We start from the raw sequence: 27,590 nt of genomic DNA on the forward strand, positions 1-27,590 counted from the left end.
ATTTGAAGAAAATAATCCACTTAATCAAATTTGAATAATTTTCTTATCCAACCAGCCACTTTCAAATAAAGATAGATCCTTATCCACCAATTCAGCTACTAAATCAGCTCCAAAGAACCAAAAAAATGTGCCTTAAGTGAATTCATTTTCCACTCATTCAATTCCAATTCAGAACTCGTGGTTGAATCTTAAACAAAATCGTGGCTTAACTATCCTTTACAATAGGTGTTATCTTATCACTTAAAAATGTTAAGTTGTGGAGCCTAATTAACACCTTACACTGATTCGGTATGTAAATCCATGATATAATGACTGATGTTTCATTAAGGGTAGTTTGGGGATTTCCCACTTGTAATCTGGTTGCCCTAATTTTCTCTTTATATTTGGGGGCGGTTTTGTTAGGGTTTTATCATTTGGAGAAGGATTATTGTTTGTAGCCCAAAAGAGGTTAGAGAAAACACCTGTAAGTGTGTAATTTCTCTTGTAAACTATTTCATCTTCATATTGGATTACTGCAATGGCGGAAGACAAGACGTAGTCTTACCATGAGGCGAACTTGTATAAATCTTGTGTTATTTTTTTGTGCTTATTGTTTTCTTCTTTTGTGATTATTATTATTACTCTCGTGAGTTAGGAATTAGGGTATCTAATTTCTAACAAAAAAGACACATTTTCCTTACTCATTTCTAGAAATCCTTTAGGCAATAAAATTGCTCATAAGTCTTAAAGGATTGGAGAATGAATTAGCAACTTCCAAATATTCATAAATCACCAAAACAAACTGCTCTTTGAACTCGGCAAAATCCCACAAACAACTTCTTCATGTTTGGAGAATTCGATTACCATAAACCATAAATCAACTTGATTTAATCCAAAATATCGAGTAAAATATTGTCTTGAATAATGAGATATAAACACCAACTTCATAATCAATAGATCTTCATAGAACTTGTAGGCAACCGATCTTGATCAAACTTGTTATTTGAGTACAATACAATCAAGGGCATAATATCCTCTAAACACCAAGGATTAGCTTTAACAACTTCTCATATGAAACCCATTTGTTTCTTGATGTAATATAGAGATTAAAGGCTTGGTACATAGCACGAGTTTATGGAAAAATTTTAACCAAAAATCACTTATCTTTTCATGGTTGAATATCTTCCTTCAAGAGCAACTTGCATGAGACCTTCAAAGGCACTTAAGCATCATTTCAACGTGGGAATCCTAAATCCTATTCTCTGATACTATGTAGAATTTAGGACTATCACATTGATCTCAAGCAAAGGAGGGAGAGAAGAAGATGAAGAAGAAAAATAAGAAAAGAAGAGATAAAGAAAAGAGAGTTTAGAGCTCAGCTACCAAAAGAAGGGAGAGGAGAGCTTGGACAATTTTGAGAAGAGAGGAGAGTACTTAATGTTCTACCTCTTAGCCAAGGGCCTCTATTTATAGTTTTAGAAAGTGTGTTATAATGACTACAATGTCCTTAAAGCTGCAATCTTTACAAGACAAAAGACATAAATAGGCATGTATCTTGTCAACTAATTACATCCTCATACCATCTTTATGAGAAGTATTCTTATTTATCAAGATGCCACATCTTGGACATGTGGGATCTCTTCTATGGACATGTGGGCTTGAACCCATCTTCTAACAAAACATTTAGGTGGGGATCATTGGTAGTGCATTTTTCTCTTCTAGTCTTCTTTGGATTAGTTGTTCTAACATGTGGATAGACATATCCGTATTGAGAGTTTTTTCTCTCCTCATCATCTAAATGATTGATTTCATGTCTTTCAAATGGTATTCCTTTTGCTTTATAACCTTTTTTATGTCAGAAATTGGGATGTTTTTTGGTTGTTCCAATGATTGTTTTGCTAGATATTTGATTGAGACTTTAATTGATATGCTTACATTATGCTATGACCTTACATCATAAGTCAAAAGTCCTTATCTCACAAAACATTAATGGAGATGAGAAAACGACCTTATGTAGGATAAAATAGAAAAATAAAAACAAAAAGTGTTGGAAAATATGATGTAATTAGGGTGGCACTGATGTAATTAGTATACGTTTCCTGACTCCTCTTCATTCTTATTAGGGTGAAGGGTATACTTATAATATTGGTAGTTTTGATACCTATAAATATACCTTATGGGGAAGGGTTTGGATTAAGTCCATAACCTCTTCTCCTCCAATTTTCTCCCAATGGTGTCTCTCTCATTTTTCTCCATGACCTAAATCATGGAGTCCTGAAAATCAACATGGTATCAAAGCATTGATTTTCAGGACTCATAGCTATGAGTTTTTAGCATTCTTTTTATTTGTTTTCCTACTCTAACTCATTTTTCTTCTACTTTGGTATCTTGCTTGTCATAATCTCTTTGTTGTTCGTTCAAGACTATATTGTTGTTGTCGTTGCTGCTTGTTCTTTGCTTCCACAATCTATTACTCAGATAAATACTTCATATTGTTTTGTCATGGAATGCCTTACCTTCCTTACTCCAGTAATCTGCAGCTATTATTTTTTCTCATTTTAATCTCCTGCCATGCTACCTCTGGTCATCGTTTAATCATATTGCCTTGCTCCATGGTATGACCTTCTTGTTAATCTATTGTTCTACTACCTTCTGGCTCATCTTCCTATGCAATATGATCGTTGTTTCTCTGTTAACATCGTCTACTGAAACTCTATTATCTTCGGTTCTCTGGTACACTACTATTGCATCCTGAGTCTTCAGACGTTAATAGCAAAAGGTTCTATGACACTGTGGTATCAAATCAAGACCTAACTCTAGTGTGGCCTCTATATTATGTGGCTGGATTACAATATCCAGTAAGACGTATCTACTAAAAGATCAGCTCATCTTGGACAAATTGTTTTTTTTTTCTGTATTTGTTGCCATCAATCTTCGTTGGCACTGTCATACAACAATTTTTTGGAAAGTTACTCATCAGCCAACAATCTGATAAAATATTTTAGTTATGGAAATCCTATCTCCATTATTTTTGGAAGTTTACCTTCGTTGGCATTGCTATCATCCAGGATGTTAAGGGAAGAAATTCAACCCAAATTGAACCGATGTTTCTAAAATCAACAGCTAGCAATCTGATCATCTACCTTATTTCTAGAAATCATACATTCGTTAATTTTTGGTATCTTAGCATCCAATTGGTGGATTACATCCTATATGGCTTAATCTGTGATACTGCTAGCTGTCTTGATAAATGGATTTTCTGCAACAAAGCATTTGAAAGTTGCTGGACTTGGCTGAGAAATTTGGCTGATTGATTTCTGAATGCTCCTGTTTCTCTAAGATCTTCTGCTATCTTTAGAAAATCTTTGTTGATTGGTATTTTCCCAATATTTTTGAGCCTTCCTACTCTCCACAAACATCATTGGCAGCTTATTACACGTGGTATATGTTCCCGTAATTGGCAGGCTTATTACACGTGGTATATGTTCCCGTAATTGGCAGCTTATTACTCTTGCTGGTCTTCCTTATCTCCATTGTCATCGTCATTATTCAGTTGTTGTTGTATCTCAGTAATTGCGGGTAATCCGGGAAGATTTTCTGCTTCTCCGGGATATTACACCTGATAATTTGGATACAGGTTTTCAGAAACTTCACCGGTTCTTATCCTCTTTTGTGGAAGATTGATTTATTTCAAAAAGCTTCTCTGGAATCGTTGGTTCTGTAGGTGCCTTTGGTGTAGTCCCTCTTTGTTCGAAAGCGGGGACGATGACTGTCACTCTGTTCAGAGCTGTGTTTGGAAGACTACCATGTTACCTGATTAATTTTTTTATGCTTGTCTCCGAAGATAGCATTTTTGTTCTTCCGAGTTGTTGTCCCTTCGGCCGACCGCGGGGAGGATTGTTACGATATCTTGCATTGTATTTTAGATAAAATTTCTGATTATAATTATTGTACAATTTGGATTATGTAAATAGGGTATTTAGAGTAGGCTTAATGGGTTGGGGTTTAGGGTTTAGGGTTTAGGGCCCATGGGCCAGTTTGTAATAATCTCTAAACTTAAGCTTAAATAGCTAATGAAGAGAGAGGAAGGCACAAGAGCATTTCAGAGAGACTATTCATCTTATACAATGCTGTCGACTTCGCAGAGAGTCCAAAGAGAGTGACACTCCTTGTTTGGACTATCCCTTCAATCCCGTGAGGTGGTGGAGGTTACGTCCACCGCCGTAAGAGCTGCGAGCTTTCGCTGCGCCGTCAACCTCCGTCCGATGAACGTCGCTTTCGCTCCTTAGAAGACCAGAGCGTAAACTTTGGTCGTAGCTAATCAGTGGTCTTGCTTCACCGTCGGGAATCATTGCTAACATGGTATCAGAGCTTGCTCCATACAAAGAGTGATCAAATCATCTCCGCCCGAATAGTTTCCGCCCGACGAACCTCTGTCCGACGAGCTGCTGTCCAACGACTCAGAGTTCGGCAAAGCTCTCGGGGGTAGTCAGAAAACAACGTCCGAGCTCAGAGGAGTGTCCCTTGCCAGAAAGGAGAACAGACAGGTTTATTGTTTTTTTTACGTCGGTCACCACTATTTTCCTAAGTTTAGAATGAAATTATTTGCACAAGGTATTTTCTGTACTTTTTAGAAATAGCGGGGGCAGATTTGGAATTTTTGAAACTATAGGGGCGAATTTGGAATTTTTGAAACTGTGGTGGCCGATTTGGAATTTTTGAAAACATGGGGATAGATATGGTAATTATGAAAGTGTAGGGGCAGATCTGGAAATTTTGAAAACGTGGGGGCAAATTTGGAATTTTTGAAATTGTAGGGGTAAATTTGGAATTTGTTGGCAGGTATAGGGGCAAATCTAGACTTTTCAGTGAGGTGGTATTTCTAAAAATCTCGAAAAAATTTTGATCTTATCATGTCAACAGATAAGTTAGATTTCACTCCTATTCGGTTCATGGATAAGAACTACAATGCTTGGGAATTTCAGTTCTAGTTATTTGTCATGGGAAAATATTTATGGAGTCATATTGATGGGAGTGATCCAACACCTCACAATGCTGAAGCATTGTCAAAATGGACTACCATGGATGCTAGAGTCATGACCTAGAAATTTGGATCCATTGAGCCTCATCTAGTCCTTAATATGAGGCCCTACAAAACTACAACGGATATGTGAAATTACCTCCACAAGGTTTATCATCAAACCAGCACGACGCGTCGATTTCAAGTCGAATATGAAATGGCAAATTTCTCACAAGGAGATCGTTCCATTGAAGAATATTTCTCGGGCTTCCAAAATCTGTGGGCAGACTATACTGATATTGTTTATGAGAATGTCCCTGTTGTTGCTCTTTCTGCAGTACAAGTCGTACATGAAACCAGTAAACAGGACCAATTCTTGATGAAGCTACGTCCAGAATTTGAGATTGCTTGATCACATCTGATGAATCATCATCCAGTGTCGTCATTGGATGCCTCTTTGAGTGAACTTCTAAGGGAAGAGCAACACCTTGCTAGTCAAGCTGGGATGGAACATCGAGTCCAAACTGATATCTTGGCTCTAGTGGCTTATGTAGCACAAGTGAAAAATAAGGGTCGGGACATGAGTTTTGTTCAGTGCTTCCACTGCAAGGTATATAGTCACTTTGCTCGGGAATGCCCCAAGAAGTCCTGTAACTACTGCAAGAAGTTGGGTCATCTCATCGCAGCTTGCCCTACTCGCCCTTAAAAGAAGAAGAATACAGCTTATCATGCCTTTTAAGGAGAATACAGCTTATCATGCCTCCACTAGTACTTCTAGTTCTGCAACATTGCCGACTGTCATCCTCATCACTACACTTCCGATTTCTCTAGCACATGCGAGTTCGACCACTTTCACTCCTAAAATGGTACAACAGATGATCATATCTGCTTTTTCTACTTCTGGTATCTCAGGTAAGCAGAAAATCTCTACTCAGCCATGGTATTTTGATTCCAATGCCTTTAACCACATGACCAACAATGTAGTGTCTCTTGCTAACGTCAGAAAGTATGATGGAAACTTGCACTTCAACACTGCTGATGGCAGCTCTCTGCCTACCAGTGTTGTTGGTGATCTCTCTCCTTCTTTAGTTGATTTCTTTGTGTCTCCTGACCTATCGACAAACCTTCTTTCTATTGGTCAACTGGTTGATAAAAATTGTAATGTTCAATTTTCTCACTCTGGTTTTGTTGTGCAGGATCAAGCGTCGGGGAAGGTGATCGCGAAGGGGCCTAAAGTGGGTAGGCTATTTCCACTTAAAGTCTTTCTATCCACCTTTATTCCACGTTCTCCTGCATAGACATCTAGGTCACCCACACTTGGATGTCCTTCGTACATTGTTTAAATCGGGTTTATTAGGCAATCAAGACTGTACTTCTCTTGATACTTATTTTGATTTTTCATCATGCAAACTTGGCAAAAGTAAAGTTCTACCATTTTCTCATCATACCTCGCATGCCTACCACTACTTTGACTTTATTCATAGTGATGTTTGGGGAATTGCTCCTATTGTCTCACATGCACAAAATAAGTACTTGTCACCTTTATTGATGATTTTAGTCGGTTTACCTGTGTCTACTTCTTATGGGCTAAGTGTGAAGTTTTTGTCATTTTTAAGAGGTTTCTTACCCTTATTGAAACACAATTCTCTCAAGTACATGTCGACTGAATTTCAGGAATTTCTTCAAAGCAAAGACATTGTCTCTCAGCTTTCTTGTCCCTCGACACTGCAAAAAAATGGCGTTGCTAAGCAGAAAAATCGTCACCTTCTTGATATGGCACGCACCCTTCTCATTGAATCATCCATTCCTCCTCGGTTTTGGGGTTTTGGTGTGAAGCACTCTCTACCTCCGTTAATTTAATAAACCGTTTGCCCTCGCCCACCTTGCATCATATCTCTCCATTTGTTAAATTATTTGGTTATTCTCCGTCCTACACTGATCTTTGGACGTTCGGCTGTGTTTGTTTTGTGCATCTACATGATCATGATCGACATAAACTTATAGCCCAATCAGTTATGTGTGCATTTCTTGGGTATGCCGTTTCTCAAAAGGGTTATGTTTGTTATGATCCCCAGGCGCGTTAAGTCTGTGTTTCTCGGAATGTAGTCTTCTTTGAAAATCTATATTTTTTTCCCTCTCAAGTTACACTGCCTTCAGCATCTTTGTATAGTCTGTCAACCTTTGATGAGCCTCACCCCACTGCATTCATATCCCCTCCCCATCCTGACCTGGCGCTTGCTCCTGATCCTCCCTTTGCTCCTGCTCCCATCACTCTTCACAGATCCACGCATCGTTCTTACCCTCCTACCAGGTATGGTTTCCCCTCCCTTGTATCACTCGCAGCTACATTATCTTCTATTTCCATTCCCTCTGGCTACAAACAGGCTATGGCACATGAGTGTTAAAAAAAAAACCAACGCAAACAGAACTACAAGCGCTAGAGAAAAATCACACTTGGGACATTGTGACTTGTCCTCCTACTATTCAACCTCTTGGGAGTAAATGGGTATTCTCTGTCAAACTGCATTCAGATGGATCGTTGGATCAGTATAAAGTCTGCCTTGTGGCCCTGGGGAACAGGCAAGAATATGGGATTGATTATGAGGAGATATTTACGTCGGTTGCTAAGATGACCACGGTCTGTACTATATTAGACATTCTAGCCTCTTAGTCTTGGCCACTACATCAAATGGATGTGAAGAGTGTCTTTCTCCACGGTGACTTCCAAGAAGATGTATACATGAAGCTCCCCTCGGATATGACTACCTCCTCTCCAGATCAGGTTTGCAAGCTTCATCGTCCTCTGTATGGACTTAAGCAAGCCCCTTGGGCTTGGTTTGAGAAGTTTTGTGGCACCCTTATTCTCCACAAGTTTACACAGAGTCAGTATGATTCATCTCTATTATATTATAAGTTTGTCGCAGGCATACTCATTCTCCTGGTTTATATTGATGACATCATCATTACTAGCACTGACTCTGGACTGATTACCAAGTTGCAGCAGGTGTTACATGCCACCTTTCATATGAAGGATCTTGGACAAGTCATGCATTTCTTAGGGATGGAGGTACATCACAAACCCATCGTATTTTCTTAAACCAGCATAAGTATATTCAAAATCTTATTACTCTCGCTGGGTTGGAGGACACATCTGCCCCTATGGAGGTCAATGTCAAATATAGAAAAGATGAAGGGACTCTCCTTGAAGATCCGACTATCTATCGCCAACTGGTAGGGAGTCTTATCTATTTGACCATTACTCGCCCGAACATCTCCTATGCAGTCGATCAGGTCAGTCAATTTATGTCATCTCCTAGGCACTTTTATCTTACGGCAGTTCGGCATATTATCTGCTATATGAGCGGGTCCTCTGCTCGTGGTTTATTCTTTCCTACTGGCTCGGAGCTACGACTAGTTGTATACAATGATGTTGATTGGGCAGAGTGCACCGATACTCGTCGCTCTACTATATGTTGGTGTATGTTTTTAGGGGATGCACTGATTTCTTGACTGGGTGTCCAAGTCATCTACCTAAGCCAAGTATTACGCCATGTCTACTGCGTGTTCTGAAATTATTTGGCTCCGCGGTCTTCTTACTGAGCTCCAGTTTCCTCAGACTTCCCCTACACCACTTCATGCGGATAATACGAGTGCTATTCAGATTGCGGCCAGGCCAATCCTATTTTCCATGAGCGCATCAAGCACATTGAGGTTGACTGTCACTCTATCCGCAACACTTTGGATCGTCGAGTAATATCTCTTTCGTACATCTCTTCATATCTTCAAGTGGTTGATGTCTTCACCAAAGCATTGTCTCAACCACGGCATAATTTTCTAGTTGGCAAATTGTTGGTGGTTGACTCACTAGCATCAATTTGAGGAGGGATGTTACAATATCTTGCATTTTATTTTAGATAGAATTTATGATTATAATTATTGTACAATTTGGATTATGTAAATAGGGTATTTAGAGTAGGCTTAATGGGTTGGGGGCATTGTATTGGGCCCATGGTTCAATTTGTAATAATCTCTAAACCTAAGTTTAAATAGCTAATAAAGAGAGAGGAAGGCACGAGAGCATTTCAGACAGACTGTTCATCTTCTCTAGTGTCGTCGTCTTCACCGAGAGTCTAGAGAGCGCGACGCTCTCCATCTGGACTGTCCCGTTAGTCCCATGAGGTGGTGATGGTTTCGTCCACCACCGTAAGAGTTGAGAGCTCTCATTGTGCCGTCTGATGAACGTCACTTTTGCTCCCGAAAAGACCAAAGCGTAAACTCTAGCCGTAGCTAATCGGTGGTCTTGCTTCACCATTGGGAATCATTGCTGACAAGGAAGACGAAAGCTTTGTTTGGCCATGGGACGAAGGCGAAGGCACTATTGATAATTTTTCAAAAAAATTAAACCAACGTCATGCCGAGTCTGTTCTGACAGAGACCCAACCCAAGCATTACCTATAGCATTCTGTTTCGCTCAGGTTAACCCAGCGGGTCAGGTCAACTGAGTCAACCCGGTCCGGGTCAATTCAGTGAGTTAACTTAGCTAATGCCACTTATTTCATGTCTCGGTTATACGGGTCTGGGTCACAAGGTTTATACCTGTAAAAGTTAGGACCCCATGAGAATGACTCTAGGTTAACATTGAAGAAGAAGGAGAGAAGAGAGAGAAGAGGAAGGAGAAGGAAGTTAGAGAGGAGACTTTGGATTAAGGGAAGGAAAGATTGCGTCAAGGGAGAAGAGAGGGTGGTTGGACGTTTTCTCAAAGAGAGGAAAAGACTTGAATGCCTTACCTTTTAGCCAATGCTCTTATTTGTGGTGTTACAAAGCCCTTAGGGTTACAACTCAATAGATTAAAAGACATACCAAGACAATGTATTTACATCTTCATGTCATCTTTATGGAATATACCATAAATAACCACTTTGCCACTCCTTTGACTCGTGGGCTTCTAGCCTTGAGCTTGTGGGCTTGAGCCCATCTTCCAATAATACCTATTTTTCCTGCGACTCGGCTATATTGGTTCAGGTCCAGGTCACTAGGTTTATACCTATTTTCCTAAAACTCGGCTATATTGGTATGATATCTTACTCGGTTCGACTCAATTTTTTTTCTTTGGCTGAATTATTATCTTGGATTATTACCCGGATTTGGTGCAACTTCTTTCTTTACTGATGGATTCGTTGTAGACTATTTCATGTGTCTTTATTACTCTAAGGACTACTATTATTTACTGGTTATCCGATACTGGTTATCCGATGCACATATGGTGCATGTTATTTGGGCATTGGCCCATTTTCATTGTTGCTATTGTATCTCTTTGATTGAGACATTATTTCTGAAGAAGAACTTTTTGGTTGTTTGCCTTGGGTTCTTCATTTGCTAACTGTTGTTAGCATTGGTTCGTTTGATGCAAAATTTGAATTTCTTAGAAAAATAAATCACATGGTGGCCTTAGCATTGTATTTTCCTCTCTACCTATTACCCATTACCTTTTGGCGGTAATACAACTGCACTTATGGTGCATGTTATTTGGGCATTGGCCCATTTTCGTTATTGAAACATTATTTCTAAAGAAGAACTTTTTGGTTGTTTGCCTTGGGTTCTTCATTTGCTGACTGTTGTTAGTATTGGTTCGTTTGATGCAAAATTTGAATTTCTTAGAAAAATAAATCACATGGTGGCTTTAGCATTGTATTTTCCTCTTTACCTATTACCCATTACCCTTTGGTAGTTTTTCTCCCACCATCCTTTATTTAACTCTCACTTACCCTTATTGGCCAACTCATTTAAAGCATTGCTTTGGTTGTCCCTTTTATTCATATGGGTGTTTAAAGTCCATTGAGACTTTTAATTGGTACTTGAGGGTCTTTTATGGCCGTTTGAATGACATGCATTACCCACTTCAGTTATTATTTTCACTATATTTGTTCAAAATCCTTGAATTTAATTTCGACTTATGTTTTATCATCCATTTTTACCTTGTGAGAGTTTGTGTTTAGTTTCGTACTTATCCTTGGAACACCGTGATGGAGGAGATTATTACTACATTTATGTTATTTGGTTTAAACTGGGATCATTGCCATTACCTCCTAACTTGAGGGGGGTGTTAGGATACATGATGTAATTAAGATAGCCCTGATGTAATTAATTTATGTTTCCTGTCTCTTCTTCACTCTTATTAGAGTGAAGGGTATACTTGTAATATTGATAATTTTGATACCTATAAATACACTTATAGGAGAGAGTTTGGATTAAATCCATAACCTCTTCTCCTCCAATTTTCTCCCAGTGGTGTCTCTCATTTTTCTCCATAACCTAAATCATGAAATCCTGAAAATCAACAAAAAGCTATAAAGAAGATAACACAAAAAAATCTCGCAAAATAAAATCACGGTTTTTTTACTATTTTATATTTTTTTCTGATAAGGACACATGCCTTTACTCCTCCAAATGCCACTGCTCAAGAACGCTGCAGAGAGTGGCTTCCAGTTCTACTCCAGTGCCCACAGGTAGCTTCAAATTTTCTAGGTGATTCAAGGCATTTTATGTGCACATTATTATCATAAAGATTGAATCTTTTACAGAGAGCAGAGATACTCAGGAAAGGAAAAGAAAATTCAAGAAATGCATTACAGAATGGATAGATCTTCTACCATCAAATTTGTTCTGCAAAATGCTTCAACTTCAAGAGTTCACAGAGATAGTTGATTAAACAATCAAGATAAAATTAAACGCAATATCTCCCCCGAGTACTTGAAGGATTTCTCAGTTTCCTCCAAGCAATGGTTCTTTTCTTCTCTCGACCAGTTCTGCAATGTGCATAATTAAAATCTTATATCAGGGATCTATAAGCATTAGAAACTTTAAGATCGGAAACTTTAGTACATAGGCTGTTGATTATCACCTCTGCAACCTTATTGAGCTTCTCTCTGACATTCTGCAACAGCTGAGAGAGATCGCCTTCCCACTTGTAGAACTCTAGTTCTTTCTTGTCCAGAATTTTCTCTGCCACCTACATTTGAAAGAAAATATTACTTGCAAGCACGGGAAGGGTGTTCCTGATTGCTAATGAGCATCTTTTCCTTTTTTTTTTAGGCTAGAAAACTTCTCCTTTTTTTTTTTAGGCTAGAAAACTTTCTTCGACATAAAGGGTCTATTTGGAGCCCCATGGAAAAGAAAAAAAAATGAGAATTTGACCATTATTATTTCCAAAAACAGTTAGTGAAAAAGAAGAATTTGATCATTATCTTATTTCCACTTACTACTTTTTGGAATAATAATAGTTAAATTCTCATTTTCTTTTCTAGGAGTTCCAAACAGACCCCGACCATGATGTTTGGCCCAACCACAAGAAGACAGAATAGTAACATAATGCTATTAAGTTAACCGTCATCCTGCATGCATGCATCCACGTGAACCAGAGAGGTAACAGTTCAGTCAAACATGTTAGGATTGGATGATCTAGACAATTAGTTCTCCACTTCATAAATGTCAACATTTCAATCACATAGATTGGAAGGACAGGAGATGCCTTCAGACCCAAAGGAGCATTCCTTGCAGGAGAGGACATTATGTTTTCCAGCTCTCTCGATATGGTTTAGATTATTGCAAATTACAAATGGGTAACATATCGAACTTCTTACATTTCAGCTAATAAAGATCGATACAGATCTCTGTAATGGTCAATATGTATGGGATTTTCAAGGTACCCAATACTGACTGATACAACAAGCACTGTTGTCAATCCTTGATGTCCGCCAAGGACTTCATGAGAAATCTATAACAATCTCACTTAAGTTTTATTATTTATGAGTTTATATTTCTTAGTGTTCAATAAATAATTTCACACAAAATATTCAGTCATCTTGAAGTAAAAGGGAAAAAAACGTATATTTTCAGAAGGAATACACCGCTGAAGCTTTACAATCAGCAGGCACTGGCCACAATGAAAGAATAAAACCTGAACTTACATGTCACAGGAATAGAGTGTTTTGGGTAGAGTTCTGCCTGATAATTATGGGTTATTTTGAGAAAATAAGTAGAGAAATTACCAAAATATTAATAAAAATAATCATGCATTATGGACAAGCTATCATGTACCTTTTTGCCAATCATCCGGCCTCCAGCAGTATGGGCAAAGTATATATTGTAGAAGTGGCACATGAATGCTTGAGGATCCTTTTCTGCTAGTTCCTCAAGATATCGAGAATAAGAAGTACCAGGAGTAGATGGCTCTGGTATGGCATGACCTTGCGCCTTGAACCATTCCAAATCTTTTGCCAAATTTTCTGATCTTTCCAAACCTGTATTCCTGAACTCAGCATCTGTAATCAAACGAAAAGGAAAATGATGATCAGACTCACTATTTAGAAAATGAAATTTTATTGATATTGCTTGTGTTCAATATGAGAAATGGCTTGTAATGGTCCTGAAGCTTCAACTGTGGACAGCTGAGGTTCAAATTTGTTTACTAAATATGACATACTACAGCAAGTTCCCACAACCACTGTTCCAATGGACAGGGGATCTCTCTTCCAATTTCTATCCTTGACACTCAAGTCAAGGCACTTTTTTGCCACTTCAAATTCCCCAGTCTTCTCATTTTTGTGCTTCCTTAGTGGTCTCATTACAAGTAGAGAAATATGTTAATAAGTAAAGACTGAAGAACACATGCGAATATCAATAGTAATATAAAAAAGAACAAACAATTGACAAACCCAAATAGTCAAAAAATCATTCTTCACAAAAACAATAGAGGCATGATATGGTCAAGTAGAAACTCCATGCCACCATATATTTGAAAACAGAAAATCTACCATTTAGCAGCAAATCTCGAGTTACTCTCAAAACAGCTCACTAAACAGACAGGGCCATACAGCTAGACATTTTCCATCTAATGGCACTTCTTTTTTGTTTCTGATAAAGCATTCAATGGCACATGTATAACATGCATGTGATAAAAATATTGCGTGAACGCTATAAAAAAATTTAAAAAAAAAAAGTTAAACATGTAAATAGTACCCAAAAGACCAGAAGCATAGATAAGTTTAGCCTTTTAAAGCCAATAACTTTCTTTGTTTTTTATGCAAGTGGTTAGCAGTAACTGGGCTATGTATTGACAGATTTTTTAAATTTTTTAGCAAATTATTTAGTCAATAAATTGATAGGATAATATAGCAAGAACCCAAAGAAGCAGCAGCTGACTGAAGATTATGCAACAGTTGCACAGTTCATTGAAAAAGAAGCTCAAAATAAGGGTGCTCATTGAAAGGTAAAAATGGGTATTGACAAAGTGAATCAGCTCCTAAGTAACATATCAAGCACCAAAACGCGAAAGAAAATTGTTGACCACATCAGGCCTGTATGTTTTTTTTAAAAATCCTTGTTTTTTCTACTTGAAGAAAGCATTTTGTCACCTGCTTTACTGAAGAAAGCTTTTTCTTTAAATGGAGAAAAATCAGCAACTCTCATTTCAAATAAAGAATGGAGTTCCACAGAAATGAATGAAACTCCAACCTACTTAGTGCACTTAATATATTGATTTCACAAATTTCCACAATCTCCTTCATATTCTTCTTGCTCTTCCAATGAGTTTCGTGGTGTCTTTCCAAACAAAAAATTGTTTGGGTTTGAATATCACCTCTCCAACAATGCAGAACTGCTCTTTCAAATCTTCAGATATTGCTAACAGATATCAATAAATGCACCAATATATTTATGAGACAACTATGCTAAATTATTAAGAGGTTTATTGAGATTCAAAAACCATTTAAGTATCTTTACCCCAAGAATACATTTATCTGCTTACAAAATGAATGTCACAAACCTAGAATAACGCTGCCAGTGTTCAGAAATGGCCAAAACTGGCAACCTTAGATGGTTTCTGTATCAGCTTTATAAATTGAGCATGTGAATAGGTGAAAGGCATTTTCGCCTTAGTCAAATTCAGATTTGAGTTACATAGAGAGAGTTTCTTTCTGTAATTTTCTTTTCCTTTCTTTCAAAATTGGTCAAACCATATTTATTTACTAAAAGTGACAAAAAATAACAACTTTTTTTTTTTTTTGTGAAAGTTGATTACACACATATACACCACCTGTGACCTTGGCGAGACTTGAACCTAAGCCCTCACACAAAACATCCCATGTGACCATTGAGCCAAAGTAACTATTACACAGATGAGTACAGTATTCCCACGAAATTTCATTCAGACAAGAAATGCACCGAATTTTCAATTAGAGATATTACTGAAACCGACCCAGATAATCAACACATTCGAAGCAAAAGCACAGCCAAGCAGAAGACGAAAATATAAACCACAGAAGTTACCCAAAACTTAAATCAACAAAAAATCAAGTGGCTCAAATAATTTCAATCAAACTTCGTCCTTGTGAAGGACAATTCAAACAAATATTGCAGAGCTTTTAGTCAAAACCTTGCGTATCCAAGTTACAACTGATCCCTAGAAAGGTTAAAGTTAAAACATGGTTTAAATGGTGACAGCATCAGAGAAATCACATATAGGTTCAAAACTTCTAAGAAACACAGAGAATGCAATAGGATAATATAGACATGTCGCGTGTAACCTTATTCTTGCCATATCATCCTAAGGGACCATTTTTGCCGCTATAGGCAAACAAAATGATGGAGAAATCATTTTCCTTAAGACAAAATTTCGTATTGGAAAAAAAATTATTTGACTGGAATTTTCTTGCATTTGTAATGTATGTGTCTATGCTAGAAACAAAACAAAAAACTTCGTAAATGATAGAAATGAAGTTGAAATAAGAGGTGAGTGATAAAACCCACTTTAATGCTTCTTGTTTTCATTTCCCCATGGTTTCCTATTAGAGAAATAGGACATTTTCTTGTCCTAATTAATATTTTAAAGATAACCAGGAATCAAGTGGAAAATTGTTCTGCCGGGAAAAGATGTCCCAAACACAAAGATAATTGAGGTACAATAACTTACATGAAGGATGCAAGGCCTTGTCGACGATCGTCTCAAGCGTATCATAAACCACCTTACTGTCCACCAAGAATTTGAGATAGCCTTCAATGGTGGGTTCCCATCTTGCTACTGGCTGCGTATCGGGCTCCTTCTCTCCCTCCTTAGCCTGATCCCTGGTGTGCAATTTCATAGCCACAAAACGCATTTCCTCAACGAATCCCTTCGCCTCACCAGGGTATCGCTTCTTTGGCTTCTCTGCAGTTGTAGCCGACTTAACAACATTTCTGTACGGCATTTTTGGCTTGGGATGTGAGAGGTTCTGAGCGAGAAAACCACTTTGGAAACTAGGATATTTTAGAGAAACGTATACGAAAGCAGACCGCAGTTTCTGGGTTTTTAGGTGGTTTTCATTTGAAAATGGTTGTGATTGGGAGATGGATATTGAAGACGCCATGGAAGACGAAGTTGGATGGAATTTCAAAGGAAGGAAGTAAGCAGAAAGGAGGGGTTACTCCTCAAGGAAAGTTAAAACAGAAGCTTGCGTTCTCGAGGGTATTGAATAATTTTTTACAGGATGCTTGCTGTGGGGGGCTTCTTCGTCCCCTTTCCAAAGTAACCTCCAACAAGAAGATGAAGATGTGTGAATCGTTTTATTATTCCCTATCGCTGAAGGAGAGGGTGGACGATGGTTCCCAGAAGAGTGAAAAAGGACAAACACAAGAGGGGGCAGTATCTACAGTAGAGAGTATTCAGGAAACAGGATTAAGCTACTTCAAAGTATGGGCTCTGCCGCTCATCACGATTTCCTGTCCAGTGTGACGTCTGTCTCTTCCGCTCAAATATTGTGGATGAGGTTGCCTTTAATTTGCTAAAACGCCATTAAAGAACAATATTACATCAATGAATTGTTACTCTTTTTTGCGCCAGACAAATCCTTTTTTATTCGCCTGTCTCTGTCTCTGACTCATCTTTACAGTATTATTCTATTATGCCCTTTAAGCAGATTTTAACCTCTGTCAGAGACGGAAATTAGCCGTTACTGTAGTTCCTTAACTTTTATTGTCGGCAATCAGGTTGTTAATTAATGTGGAACCTGATTAATTCTTAATTACCCTCTCATTTTCAGAAACTAATAAATTGTCTCAACTATTAATTACTTTTTGAGTCTTATAAGTCAACCACTGGCTATCGACATCCTCATCCATAAAATGCTAAAAGAAAATCAATCGTCGCGTACCAGCAACTGGATCGAGATTGTGAAAGAAAAACAAACTCGTAGAAGCGGATTTGTTTAATCTGAAACATGCCAAAAGAGGAGTAATCCATACTCTTCCCCTTGCTTCAGCTATCAAGTTTGACACTCCAAACACGGAACAGATCATCCTTCACTCTTTCTCTTCCGTGATATAACTCAGAGAACAGAGTAGCCATTACGCTAACAATCGCCAGGAACCGTGCCCAAGTCGTTGATTATTGTTTTTTTTATCTTTATTTTTAGGACCATCCCTACACGGAAAGAGTAATGGCACCCGGAACATGCCAATGCCACTCTCAGCTTCCTCCTGCTGACAAGGATGAAAGATAGAGGTGTAGGAAAGAAGATGGCTCCTACTGCGATGAGGAATGAAGGAATTCTAAAGCCAAAAAAAAAAAAAGGGGGTGTATAGAAGCAGATAGGAGAGAGGAGGATGGTAAGAGAGAGGCCAGGTTATAGACAACCTCCTCTCCCCTTCCTCCTATTGCAACCTGAAAGGTACACTTTGTAGAGGGAGTGTGAGAAAGACAATTCTATTGGCTATTCAAGTGTTCTTTTAGCATTTTCCTTTTTTTTTTTTTTTTTATAGCAAACAGTTTGAAGGTGATTTAGGAGTTTCTTTATACTAGTCAAATTTTATATGTTAGTAAAATGATAATTTTTAAAGAGAAAAAAGAAGTTCGGAATTAAGTTCAAATAAGCTTAGATACAACCAATTTTTATTTTCACCCACAAATTTCAATATGATGACTAAAATATTTTTTTTCTTATTTTACATTTCTTATCTTAGGCATTCCTGTTGATATTATTTTGATATTTTTCTTATTTTATCAAATTTTAATTATTGAATTGAGATAATGTCATTATTAAGTAAATGATATTCTTGTAAATAGATTAATTTTTTAAAGAAAAAAAATTGTCTGAGTCAACCTTGTCTAAACTTGAGTTCAATCTCCTTTTTCTCTTTTCAAATTTGGTCTTCTTAGATGATTAGATGTAGTCAAAATTTGGGAGGGGGAGGGGACTCACTGGGTGTTTACACCTTTGATTTGAATTCACTAGGTCAAAATCCCAACAACATCATGATTAATAGCCACAAATAGCTAAATTACATTGTTGCGTACATAGGGACTTACACCACTCAATTGGTCACAACAACCAATTTACTAAATAAAATTTTGCATGGGTATAACATACTAGGCTCTTTAGCCTAGACCCACACTTAGAATTTTCAAAATAGTAAACTACACACTCTAGCCTAGGTTGAAGAGCCTAGTTGGCTACTTAAACATCTTTTTGTGGGTCTATCAACCAACTAGTCTTTAAAGTCTAGACTCATACTATTAAACCTAAATTCTAAACCTACACTAAGGATTTTCAATAGGAAACTAAACTTGAAAGTTTAGACCTACATTTGGATTTTAATAGCAACAAATTCGATTTGATAGTCTAGACCCATACATTGGAGTTTTAGCAACCAACTAGACTTCAAAGTCTACACAACACTTGAGATTTTTAACACTCATTCGATACAACCCCAACGACCTTACAATTAAAATATGTTGAGCTTGTACTCTTGCCTACACAAGGCTTGACCTAATATAGGCAATAGCTTCTTGCTTACAACTAATTCAACACACATGCAATGCCTATCTATAGAATGATTTTACAATACAAAGCTCAAACACAAATTACAACCCTCCTATATGATCACCAAAGTGATAAGGAGCTCAAAGCTAGGCAAATTATTTGATTTCAAAGTTCAAGCACAATTTGAAAACCCAAATAAATATTTCAAAGCATACGGACAATCATAAATAACCCCCAACAGTGATTTGTTTAGAAGAACCACAATCCCTAGGATTAGTTGAACTCAATATATGATTTTAAAGTACAAGTATGCAAGTTAAGCTACAAAACAATCAATAAGTAGATCATTTTTAAAATAAAGGTTCAATTGTACTCAACCCTTTCAAATTTTAGCTCAAACAAGTGTCAAATATAAAAATCAAAGCTCAACATAACTTGCTAGATAATCAATAATGATTTTAAGGTTCAAGAAGAATCAATTACAACACAAATTTAAGGTAAGAAAAATAAAATATTTTAAAATATAAGCTTTGGTGTACTTACATTCAAAAAACCTGATGGATTAAGCTTTCAAATCCCCAAATCGATCTCCAAAGAGGATTTTAAAGTATAGAATGTTGGCCAAGAAATCCCCACGAAATCACTTTTGATTATAACAAGCACTTGATAACTAAATGTAAAATTTAATTGAACAATCTTAATAGAAAAAGGCCTTGAAAGAAATCTAGTATAGGATCTGTATGGTTGGCCTAGAATGCACTCGACGGCTTGTATGAAAACCTAGATGATGATAGAAGAATAAGGAAGTTACTCTCACGACCTAGCATTTGGATAATCAACTAGGAAAGAGAAAGGGCACTATTGTGGTTCGTTGAACTAGGCGTCCTATCATCCCAAACATGGGAAGGAAAGAAGAGAAGTTAAACAGCTAAATGTCATGCAATCGACTAACATCCATCCAAAAGACTAAGAAAAATAAAAGAAACTATAGATGCACATTCACCCTAGCATCCGATTGACTTTCTTCAACAAATGATAAAAGAAAAAACAAAACAATATTGACATAGGTTGACTTAGTCCTGGATTTTGATAATAACAAAACCCATGCTAAGTAAGTTAACAATTTGTGATTCATAAGCATTTTAGACGTATTCCCTTCAAGTGATTCAATTACAAGGTCTATAGACCTTGAGCCTATTGAAGAAACAAGTCACATTGAAGAAGCATGAAATGTTGACCGTAGTTTGATTCCCATATTGTTTTTTATGATAATAAAACTTAATTGAGTTAATACGTTGCAAATCTAGTATTCCAAATACTTCACCTTCAAAAGCATCCCAAGGTCTAAAACTTCAAAGCCAAAATGAAGACCTTAAGCACAATTGAAGAATATGTGTGGAAGAAGCATCCACAAGGAAGAAGACAATGATAAGATTTGATTTCAAGCATCAAAGACATACGCTTAAACTCAGTCAATATTTGTAAGAGTATATTCTAACTCCTATTCCTTAAGTACTTATGTGATCGATGCTTTTGGATATAATTTGCATATAGACATATTTAGAGACGTCATACATATCACTTAGAAACATGTTAAAGCACTTAGAGAGAAATTCCAAATTTTTTATCAAATATATATTTTTAATGTGGCATTGGAATGATCGATTAGTCACTGATAATGACCAATCAACCAGAATTATTCAGGCCAGAAATATAAAGCATGATCAATCAACCATAGTCGAGTAATTGATCATCCAAGACACATCCATTTCATGTTATAATGCATGATAGATCATCCCTCATTGATTTATCAATCATTCCTCACTGATTGATTAATCATAGTTGTCCAGGCAAGTAGAATTAATATGGAATGATCGATCATCCCTCCAGAATGATCGATCAGTCGGAACCTTACTAGTAAGAGACTTCAAGCATGATCAATCAAATAAAATTACATTGATAGATCATACTTTTAAATAAAAACTACTTTGAGTTGAGGATGCAACTAGAAGAGCAAATGATTGGTGACCCTCAAGGAAAAATTGCAACTAGAAGAGCAACTAATGAGATTATGGAAAATAGTGCTTTTGTTTCTCAAATAGAGCCCAAATGCTTTGCCAAAGCTAAAAAGATGACTTTTGGATTATGGGAATGCAAGAAGAATTGAATAAATTCATAAGAAACAAAGTTTGGACTCTAGTACCTAGACCCTTTCATCAACAAGTTATTGGGAAAAAATGGGTCTTTAAGAACAAAGTGAATGAAGAAAATCAAGTAGTGAGAAACAAAACCAGATTAGTTGCAAAAGGGTATAACCAAGAAGAAGGTATAGATTTCGAAGAAAGCTACGCACTCGTGACAAGACTAGAGACTTTTCAAATCTAACTACCCTAAGCTGGTCACATGAAATTCAAGTTGTACCAAATCGATGTAACTAGCACATTTTTAATGGGTACATACAAGAAGGAGTTTATGTTGAAAAACCCCGAAGGATTTGAAGATGTGAGTATGCTTGACCATGTATACAAATTACATAAAATATTATATGGGATAAAGCAAACTCCAAGAGCGTGGTATGAAAGATTAAGCGAATTCTTGGAAAAAATGGATATAAGAGAGGAAGCATATATAAGACTCTATTTACTAAGAACCATGATCAAGATTTAATTATCGTTCAAATTTATGTGGATGATATCAGTTTTTGGTTCTACAAATCCCTCTCATTGTGAAGAATTTTCTAGTGTAATGAAGAATGAGTTTAATCGGTGAACTCACATTCAACTTCAAGTAACTCGAAATGAAAATGGCACATTCATCAAACAATTTAAATACACTAAAGGATTACTTAAGAGATTTAACATTGAAAATCTTCACTCAATAGGCACACCCATGAGTTTGTCCTTGAAACCTGACTCAGACAACTCCAGTAGGGCCTTTGATAAAAAATTATATATATGTATGATTGGATCCTTACTTTACCTTTTATCCAATAGACCAGATATAATGTTCTCGGTATGCTTATGTTCTAGATAACAAATTTGATCCTAGAGAACCTCACTTAATGACAATAAAAAGAATTTTCCATTATCTCTTAGGACACTCAATTTAGGTCTTTGGTACTCAAAATTTTCAGCGATTGATCTAGTCGATTAGTCATTTTATCAGAGAGTTGGTCTGAACCAAGGTTATAAGAATTGAGTTTGTACTCACTGAAAAACAATTAGTGGGTATTTTTACCAAGCCATTGGGACTTAACCGTTTCTCTAAGCTTCGAGGAGAACTAGGCATGAGCAACCCACCTTGATTCACTTCGGCTGAAAAAATTGACCTTAATAAACACATCCCATGGTTATAGTGCTAAAAGAGTGAAATGGAAATCAAAAGATCATATTTCAGTCATTTGCTAATGTTGGGGAGAAAACAAAAGGAAGAATGAGGTAATGGACTTGTGTCCTCACCCTCCCCCTGAAGCTCTGTTTATAAATGAATAAAATTATAATATTACAATTATGCCTTTCACTTTAGAAGGGTTAAGAAGAGACAAAAAATTTAAACTAATTACATCAGTACCATCTTTAAGAGATGATTATTTATTTACCATTCTACCACCACTCTTGGATGTATGGGCCTTCCTTAGTCATGTGGGTTTGAGCCCATCTTCTAACACACCTCTCTTGGACGTGTGAGCCTTCCTTGGTCGTGTGAGCATGGGCCCATCTTCAAACATCATGTACTTGAAAAAGGCACTAGGATAAGGACTCTTTTATAAGTGTCATGGTCATCTCAATATTGAAAGCTTTGCTGATGCAGATTGGGCTAGATTACTAGATGATAGAAAATTTACTTTAGGATATTGTACTCTAGTTGGAGGCAACCTTGTTACTTGGAGGAGTAAAAAATAAAATGTGGTTGAAAGGTCAAGTGCAAAAGCAGAATACAGAGTCATGACACATGCGGTAAGGAAGTTTCTATGGATTAAATCTCTTCAAGTAGAATTGGGATACCACAAAGAGGTCTCTATAAAACTCTATTGTGATAATCATGCAACAATCCACATTGCCTCCAACCCAATTTTTTATGAGAGAACTAAACATATCAAGGTGAGAGAAAAATTGTAAGCAGGAATCATAGGCCTTAAACATGTCTCAACTCATAGACAACTTGCTAATATGTTCACGAAGTCAGTCAACTCTAAAATTCTCTCCACTGCATGTACCAAGATGGGTATATATGATGTTTTTTCACCACCAACTTGAGGGGGAGTGTAGAATGACACAGACAAGCTTAGTTGTCATTATTATAAATATCTTATGTTTTTTGTCCCTTCTTCACTCTCACTAGGGTGAAGGGTATACTTGTAATTTATGTACTCTTGACATCTTTAAATAAAGGCTAAGGGAGAGGGTTTAGATATCTTCCACAATCCTTATTCTCCCCTTAATTTCCTCCTCTCTCCCAACCATCCTTTCTCTTGTTCTTTCTTTCTTCTTCTTCTTATTCTTCTTCTTCCCTCTTCTTTCATTGTCTTAGGTTGACGACTTTATAGTATGGAATCCTAAAATCAACACCAGCCTTATCGAAGCAAATACCACATGACAATTTATTCAAGCATGAAACACATGCCAAAGACTAACATGCAAAACCTACTGTTTCATAGAGAAGTAAAAAAAAAAAAACTTATCTTTTCTAGAGCAGCATAGGTTTCTTCAAACCGAATGCAAAATCTTAAACATAAACCAGCATCTTCATGTCTCATAATCCGAGTAGCAATGAAGCAAACTGGAATCCTAAAATCACTGCTCTGATACCATGTTGATTTCACATTCCATACTATCACGACCCAAACTTAAAGTGTTAGAGCGAAGAGGGAAGAAGGAGAAGAGAAGAAGAGAGGAGGAGAAGAGGAGGAGAGAAGTGAGGACGACTGAGAGAGAACAAGAGAGAAGTGGTCATGTGGAGAAGAGAAGTGTAGGAGAGAATTAGAGTTATGGAAGATATCCAAACCCTCCCCCTTAGCCTTTATTTATAGATGTCAAGAGTCTATAAGTTACAAGTATACCCTTCACCCAAAAGAGAGTAAAGAAGAGATACAAAACATAAGATGTTTACAATAATGACACCTAAGCTTGTTTATGTCTTTCAACATCAATTAACTATCTTTTTTAGAATGACAAAAGGGGGAAAAATAGGGAACTTGGATCTAACGACCTAGGCACTCATAAAATTAAGCTTAAAATGATTAAAACAAACAATGCACAAATTAAGGGGGAGCTTAGGATAAAATTACATAATTTTCTTAAGTCCAATCCTTAGGGAAGTGTAGTTATTTTTTCCAAGTTAGACTTTGTCATCATAAAAAAGTAGGAGATTATTAATCATAGGTTGACTTCCACATTGCTTTTGATGATAAAAAAACTTAATTGAACTAATAACTTGAAAATCTAAAGTATTTCAGATACTTCACCTTCAAGAGCATCTAAAGGTCTAAAGCGTCTAAGCCAAAATCAAGACCTCGAACAGAAGACTGCGAGAAGACTCGAGTTCAAACATTATAGAGAAACATCTAAACTTAACCAATTTTTGTAAGAGAATATTTCAAACTTCCTATTCCTTAAAGTACATTTTTTAAATCGAAGCTTTAGGTTATAAATTGCATATAGATATGATCATCATAAACATCATTTAGAAAATGTTAAAGTACTTAGAGAAAAATTCTCATGCTTTATAAAGTTTACATTTTTAAATTGGCATTGGAATGATCAATCAACCATTGATATTGATTGATCATCCAGATCAGTGCAATTCAAAAATATAAAGCATGATCGATCAACCTTAGTTGATTGATTGATCATCCAGAACATGATCATTTCATGCTATAACGCATGATCGATCATCCCATTTGGATTGATTGATCATTGTTGTCTAGGTAAGCAGAACTTTCATGGAATGATTGATCAATCTGGAGGGATGATCGATCAGTCAGAATCTTGCCAGTAAGGGACTTCAAGCATGATCGATCATAGGAAAATACATTGATCAATTATACTTGTACTGTGTTGAATTTATGGAAAAGAGAAATACTTCATTGACCTATTGTAATCAGAGTATATGAACCTCTATTTATATTAGAGGAAGGTAGTAGAGTCCAATTACAATTAAACTACTTTGTCCCAATTTCAAGTCCGAGCATAATTAAATAACCCAATATAAATAGACGACTAACATGACTCTTTTGTGAGACCTCCTTCCATAATAATTGTGGCTCTGTAAGACTCATAATGCCACCTCACGTGATCATGGTGGGTCCTACCAGCTCGTGTGATAATGGTTTATCCATATCTTATGGGCTTGGACCCATCTTCCAACACACTTGGATATGTAGACCTTCCTTGGTCTTATGAGCTTGGGCCCATCTTCCAACACACTTGGATATGTGGGTCTTCCTTGGTCATGTGGGCTTGGGCTTATCTTTCAACACTCCCCCTCAAGCTGGGGGTGAGAGAACATCATGAACTCTCATCTTGCTACAAATGATGTATAGGATCTTCTCATATAAAATGGCAGTCCTCCATATCTTCCAACACTCCCCCTCACGCTGGTGCTCTCTTCCATGAGGCCCAACTGGCATAAAATAAGTGAGAGTAAAATCATTCCAAGTAGTATGACATTGCTCCATACTCCAGTCATAATCCGTGCTGGATGTAGGGCACACTCCTATCATTCTCAGGTAGTAGCACTCCTATCTTTCACAGGTAGTGGGTCTAACGTAGTGCTCAGAAGTGTAGTAATAACTCCTCCATCACTGTGTCCCTCCACAGGACAACAACTCTCAAGTGGTAGAAGTAATAAATACTAATTAAGGGAGGTAACATATATGTAGTAATAAGCTCCTTCATCATGGTGTCCCATCCCCGACACCGACGCTCACAGGTAGAAATGGGTGATAAATGCCTGTCATTCACAAGACGGTGATAAAAGACGTGATACGTGACAAATGCCTATCATTCACAAGACAACAATAAAAGACATGATAAGTGGGTAATGTCTGTCATTCACAAGACAGCGATAAAAAGACTCATGGGTATATATATATATATTAAAGTATCAATGGACTTATATACCCAACCATGATGGTCTTAAACTCCCAACCGAAGCAACATGCAAAAAGGTTGGCCCAAAGATGTATGGGAGAGTCAAATAAAGGATAGTAGGAGTAAGGTTGTCAAATAACCAATAGGTAATGGGTAAACAGGAAGATAGAATGTTGAAGTCACCACTTCTTCAATAATAATGTCTCATTCAAAGAGACACAATAGTTGTAGGTGAAATGGACCTCAAAATAATAATCCAACCGGAGAAAAAGTACCGAGTCGCGCCAAGTCAAATAGTTGACCAATGATCAATCAACGACAATGTGTAATGATAAGAATTACAAAGCATGATCGGTTAACCAAAATAGGCACCCATAAGAATTACAAAGCATGATCGATCAATACTTGTACATTGATCAATCAGCCAAAATTGCACCAGATTGTGCTAGAAAGCATGATCGATCATCCACTATTAGACTGATCATCATACTTATCCAGGCATACATGGTTTGAAAAGCATGATCAATTATACATTGTAGCAAAGATCAATCAGACAAAGTCATTTGGGGATACAAAGCATGATTGATCAAGATCCTTACATCGATCGATCATACTTGTATTGCACAACCAAGAATTGAAAAGTATGATCGATCAATCACTATTGAACTGATTGATCAACTTGTTTTTGTCAACTAATAGTCAAAACTAATAGATCAATAAGCCATTTCTAACAAAAATATAGTTGTTATGCACGATTGATCGATCAATGTTAGGCCAATTTTTTTATAAACGGGCAAAAAATGGCTAGTTTGGCAGGAGGAACTTATAAATACCCCACCAAACATTCATTTGAGAAGTTGATAGGCATTCATTTGCAATCCTACTCAATTCTAACTTTTTCATCGTGAAATCTTATATTGAGTTCATTTTTTAGAGAGAAAAGCTAGTTTTTGCATATCTCCACCATTCCTCTCAAAACCACACCTTGCATTAACCTTAGAGAAACTCTAAATCATTTCAATGTGTACATCAAAGCTGGAAGCTTGGACATTTCAAAGGAGAAGGTTGTCTCTCCAAACTTCAAAAGGGTGTAAACTTATAATTTTTTTAAATCTTTGATTTCATTTGATAGGTTCATCTAGAACCTTGAATCTAGATTGAAGAGCTTACTAGAGGTAGAAGCTAGCTCAGTCTCATGGGAGATTGCTTGTAACCATATATTTGAGTATACATGTTGGTTGAAAAAGAACCAAAACCTCTTTCTTGTAAAATTCAAAGCTAATAGAGCATATATTAGTGGAGTTTTTCAAGCACAGGTTCTTGGGCGATGAATACCAATAAGGGAACATTGATAAAAAAAAATTGGTATTCATTATGGTGTGGGTAAATTATTCTTATTTTGCTTGGATTTAGTATCTTGATTTAATTCTTGCGCACTTAGCTTTAAATTTTGAAAACTTTAATTCACCATCTTCTTGAAAAGTCACTTGGGCCAATACATTATTCTTATCAAACTTTGATTCTCTCAATGTACGAAAAGAAAACAAAATGGCCTATGCCCATTTCAGGAGGTATGACTCATCTTCTCTACCCTTGATGATCTCACCGGTTCCTTCGCTATTTTTAAGAAATAAGGGAGACTATATGAAACCCAAAAACCCAAGCTCCAAGAAATAAACAACTCCTAAAAAGGGTTTAAAAAACTCC

General features: G+C 36.8%; 1 protein-coding gene across 1 annotated transcript; it reads right to left on the reverse strand.

The window, feature by feature from the left end:
• Positions 1 to 11,598: 11,598 nt before the first annotated feature.
• On the reverse strand, positions 11,599 to 16,691 carry LOC137941408 (heme oxygenase 1, chloroplastic-like). Its single transcript, XM_068786799.1, has 4 exons — positions 15,969 to 16,691; positions 13,097 to 13,320; positions 11,901 to 12,008; positions 11,599 to 11,805 (listed from the first exon to the last, which is right to left on the reverse strand). The coding sequence occupies exons 1-4, from the start codon at positions 16,399 to 16,401 to the stop codon at positions 11,713 to 11,715; spliced, it is 858 nt and encodes a 285-aa protein (XP_068642900.1). The 5' UTR covers positions 16,402 to 16,691; the 3' UTR covers positions 11,599 to 11,712.
• Between the last annotated feature and the right edge of the window lie 10,899 nt (positions 16,692 to 27,590).

Source organism: Aristolochia californica, unplaced genomic scaffold (genome assembly GCF_029961685.1).
Source record: "Aristolochia californica isolate CCGP_79_NKW_82.1479 unplaced genomic scaffold, dmAriCali1.0.hap1 SCAF_9, whole genome shotgun sequence".
Classification (NCBI taxonomy): Eukaryota; Viridiplantae; Streptophyta; class Magnoliopsida; order Piperales; family Aristolochiaceae; genus Aristolochia; species Aristolochia californica.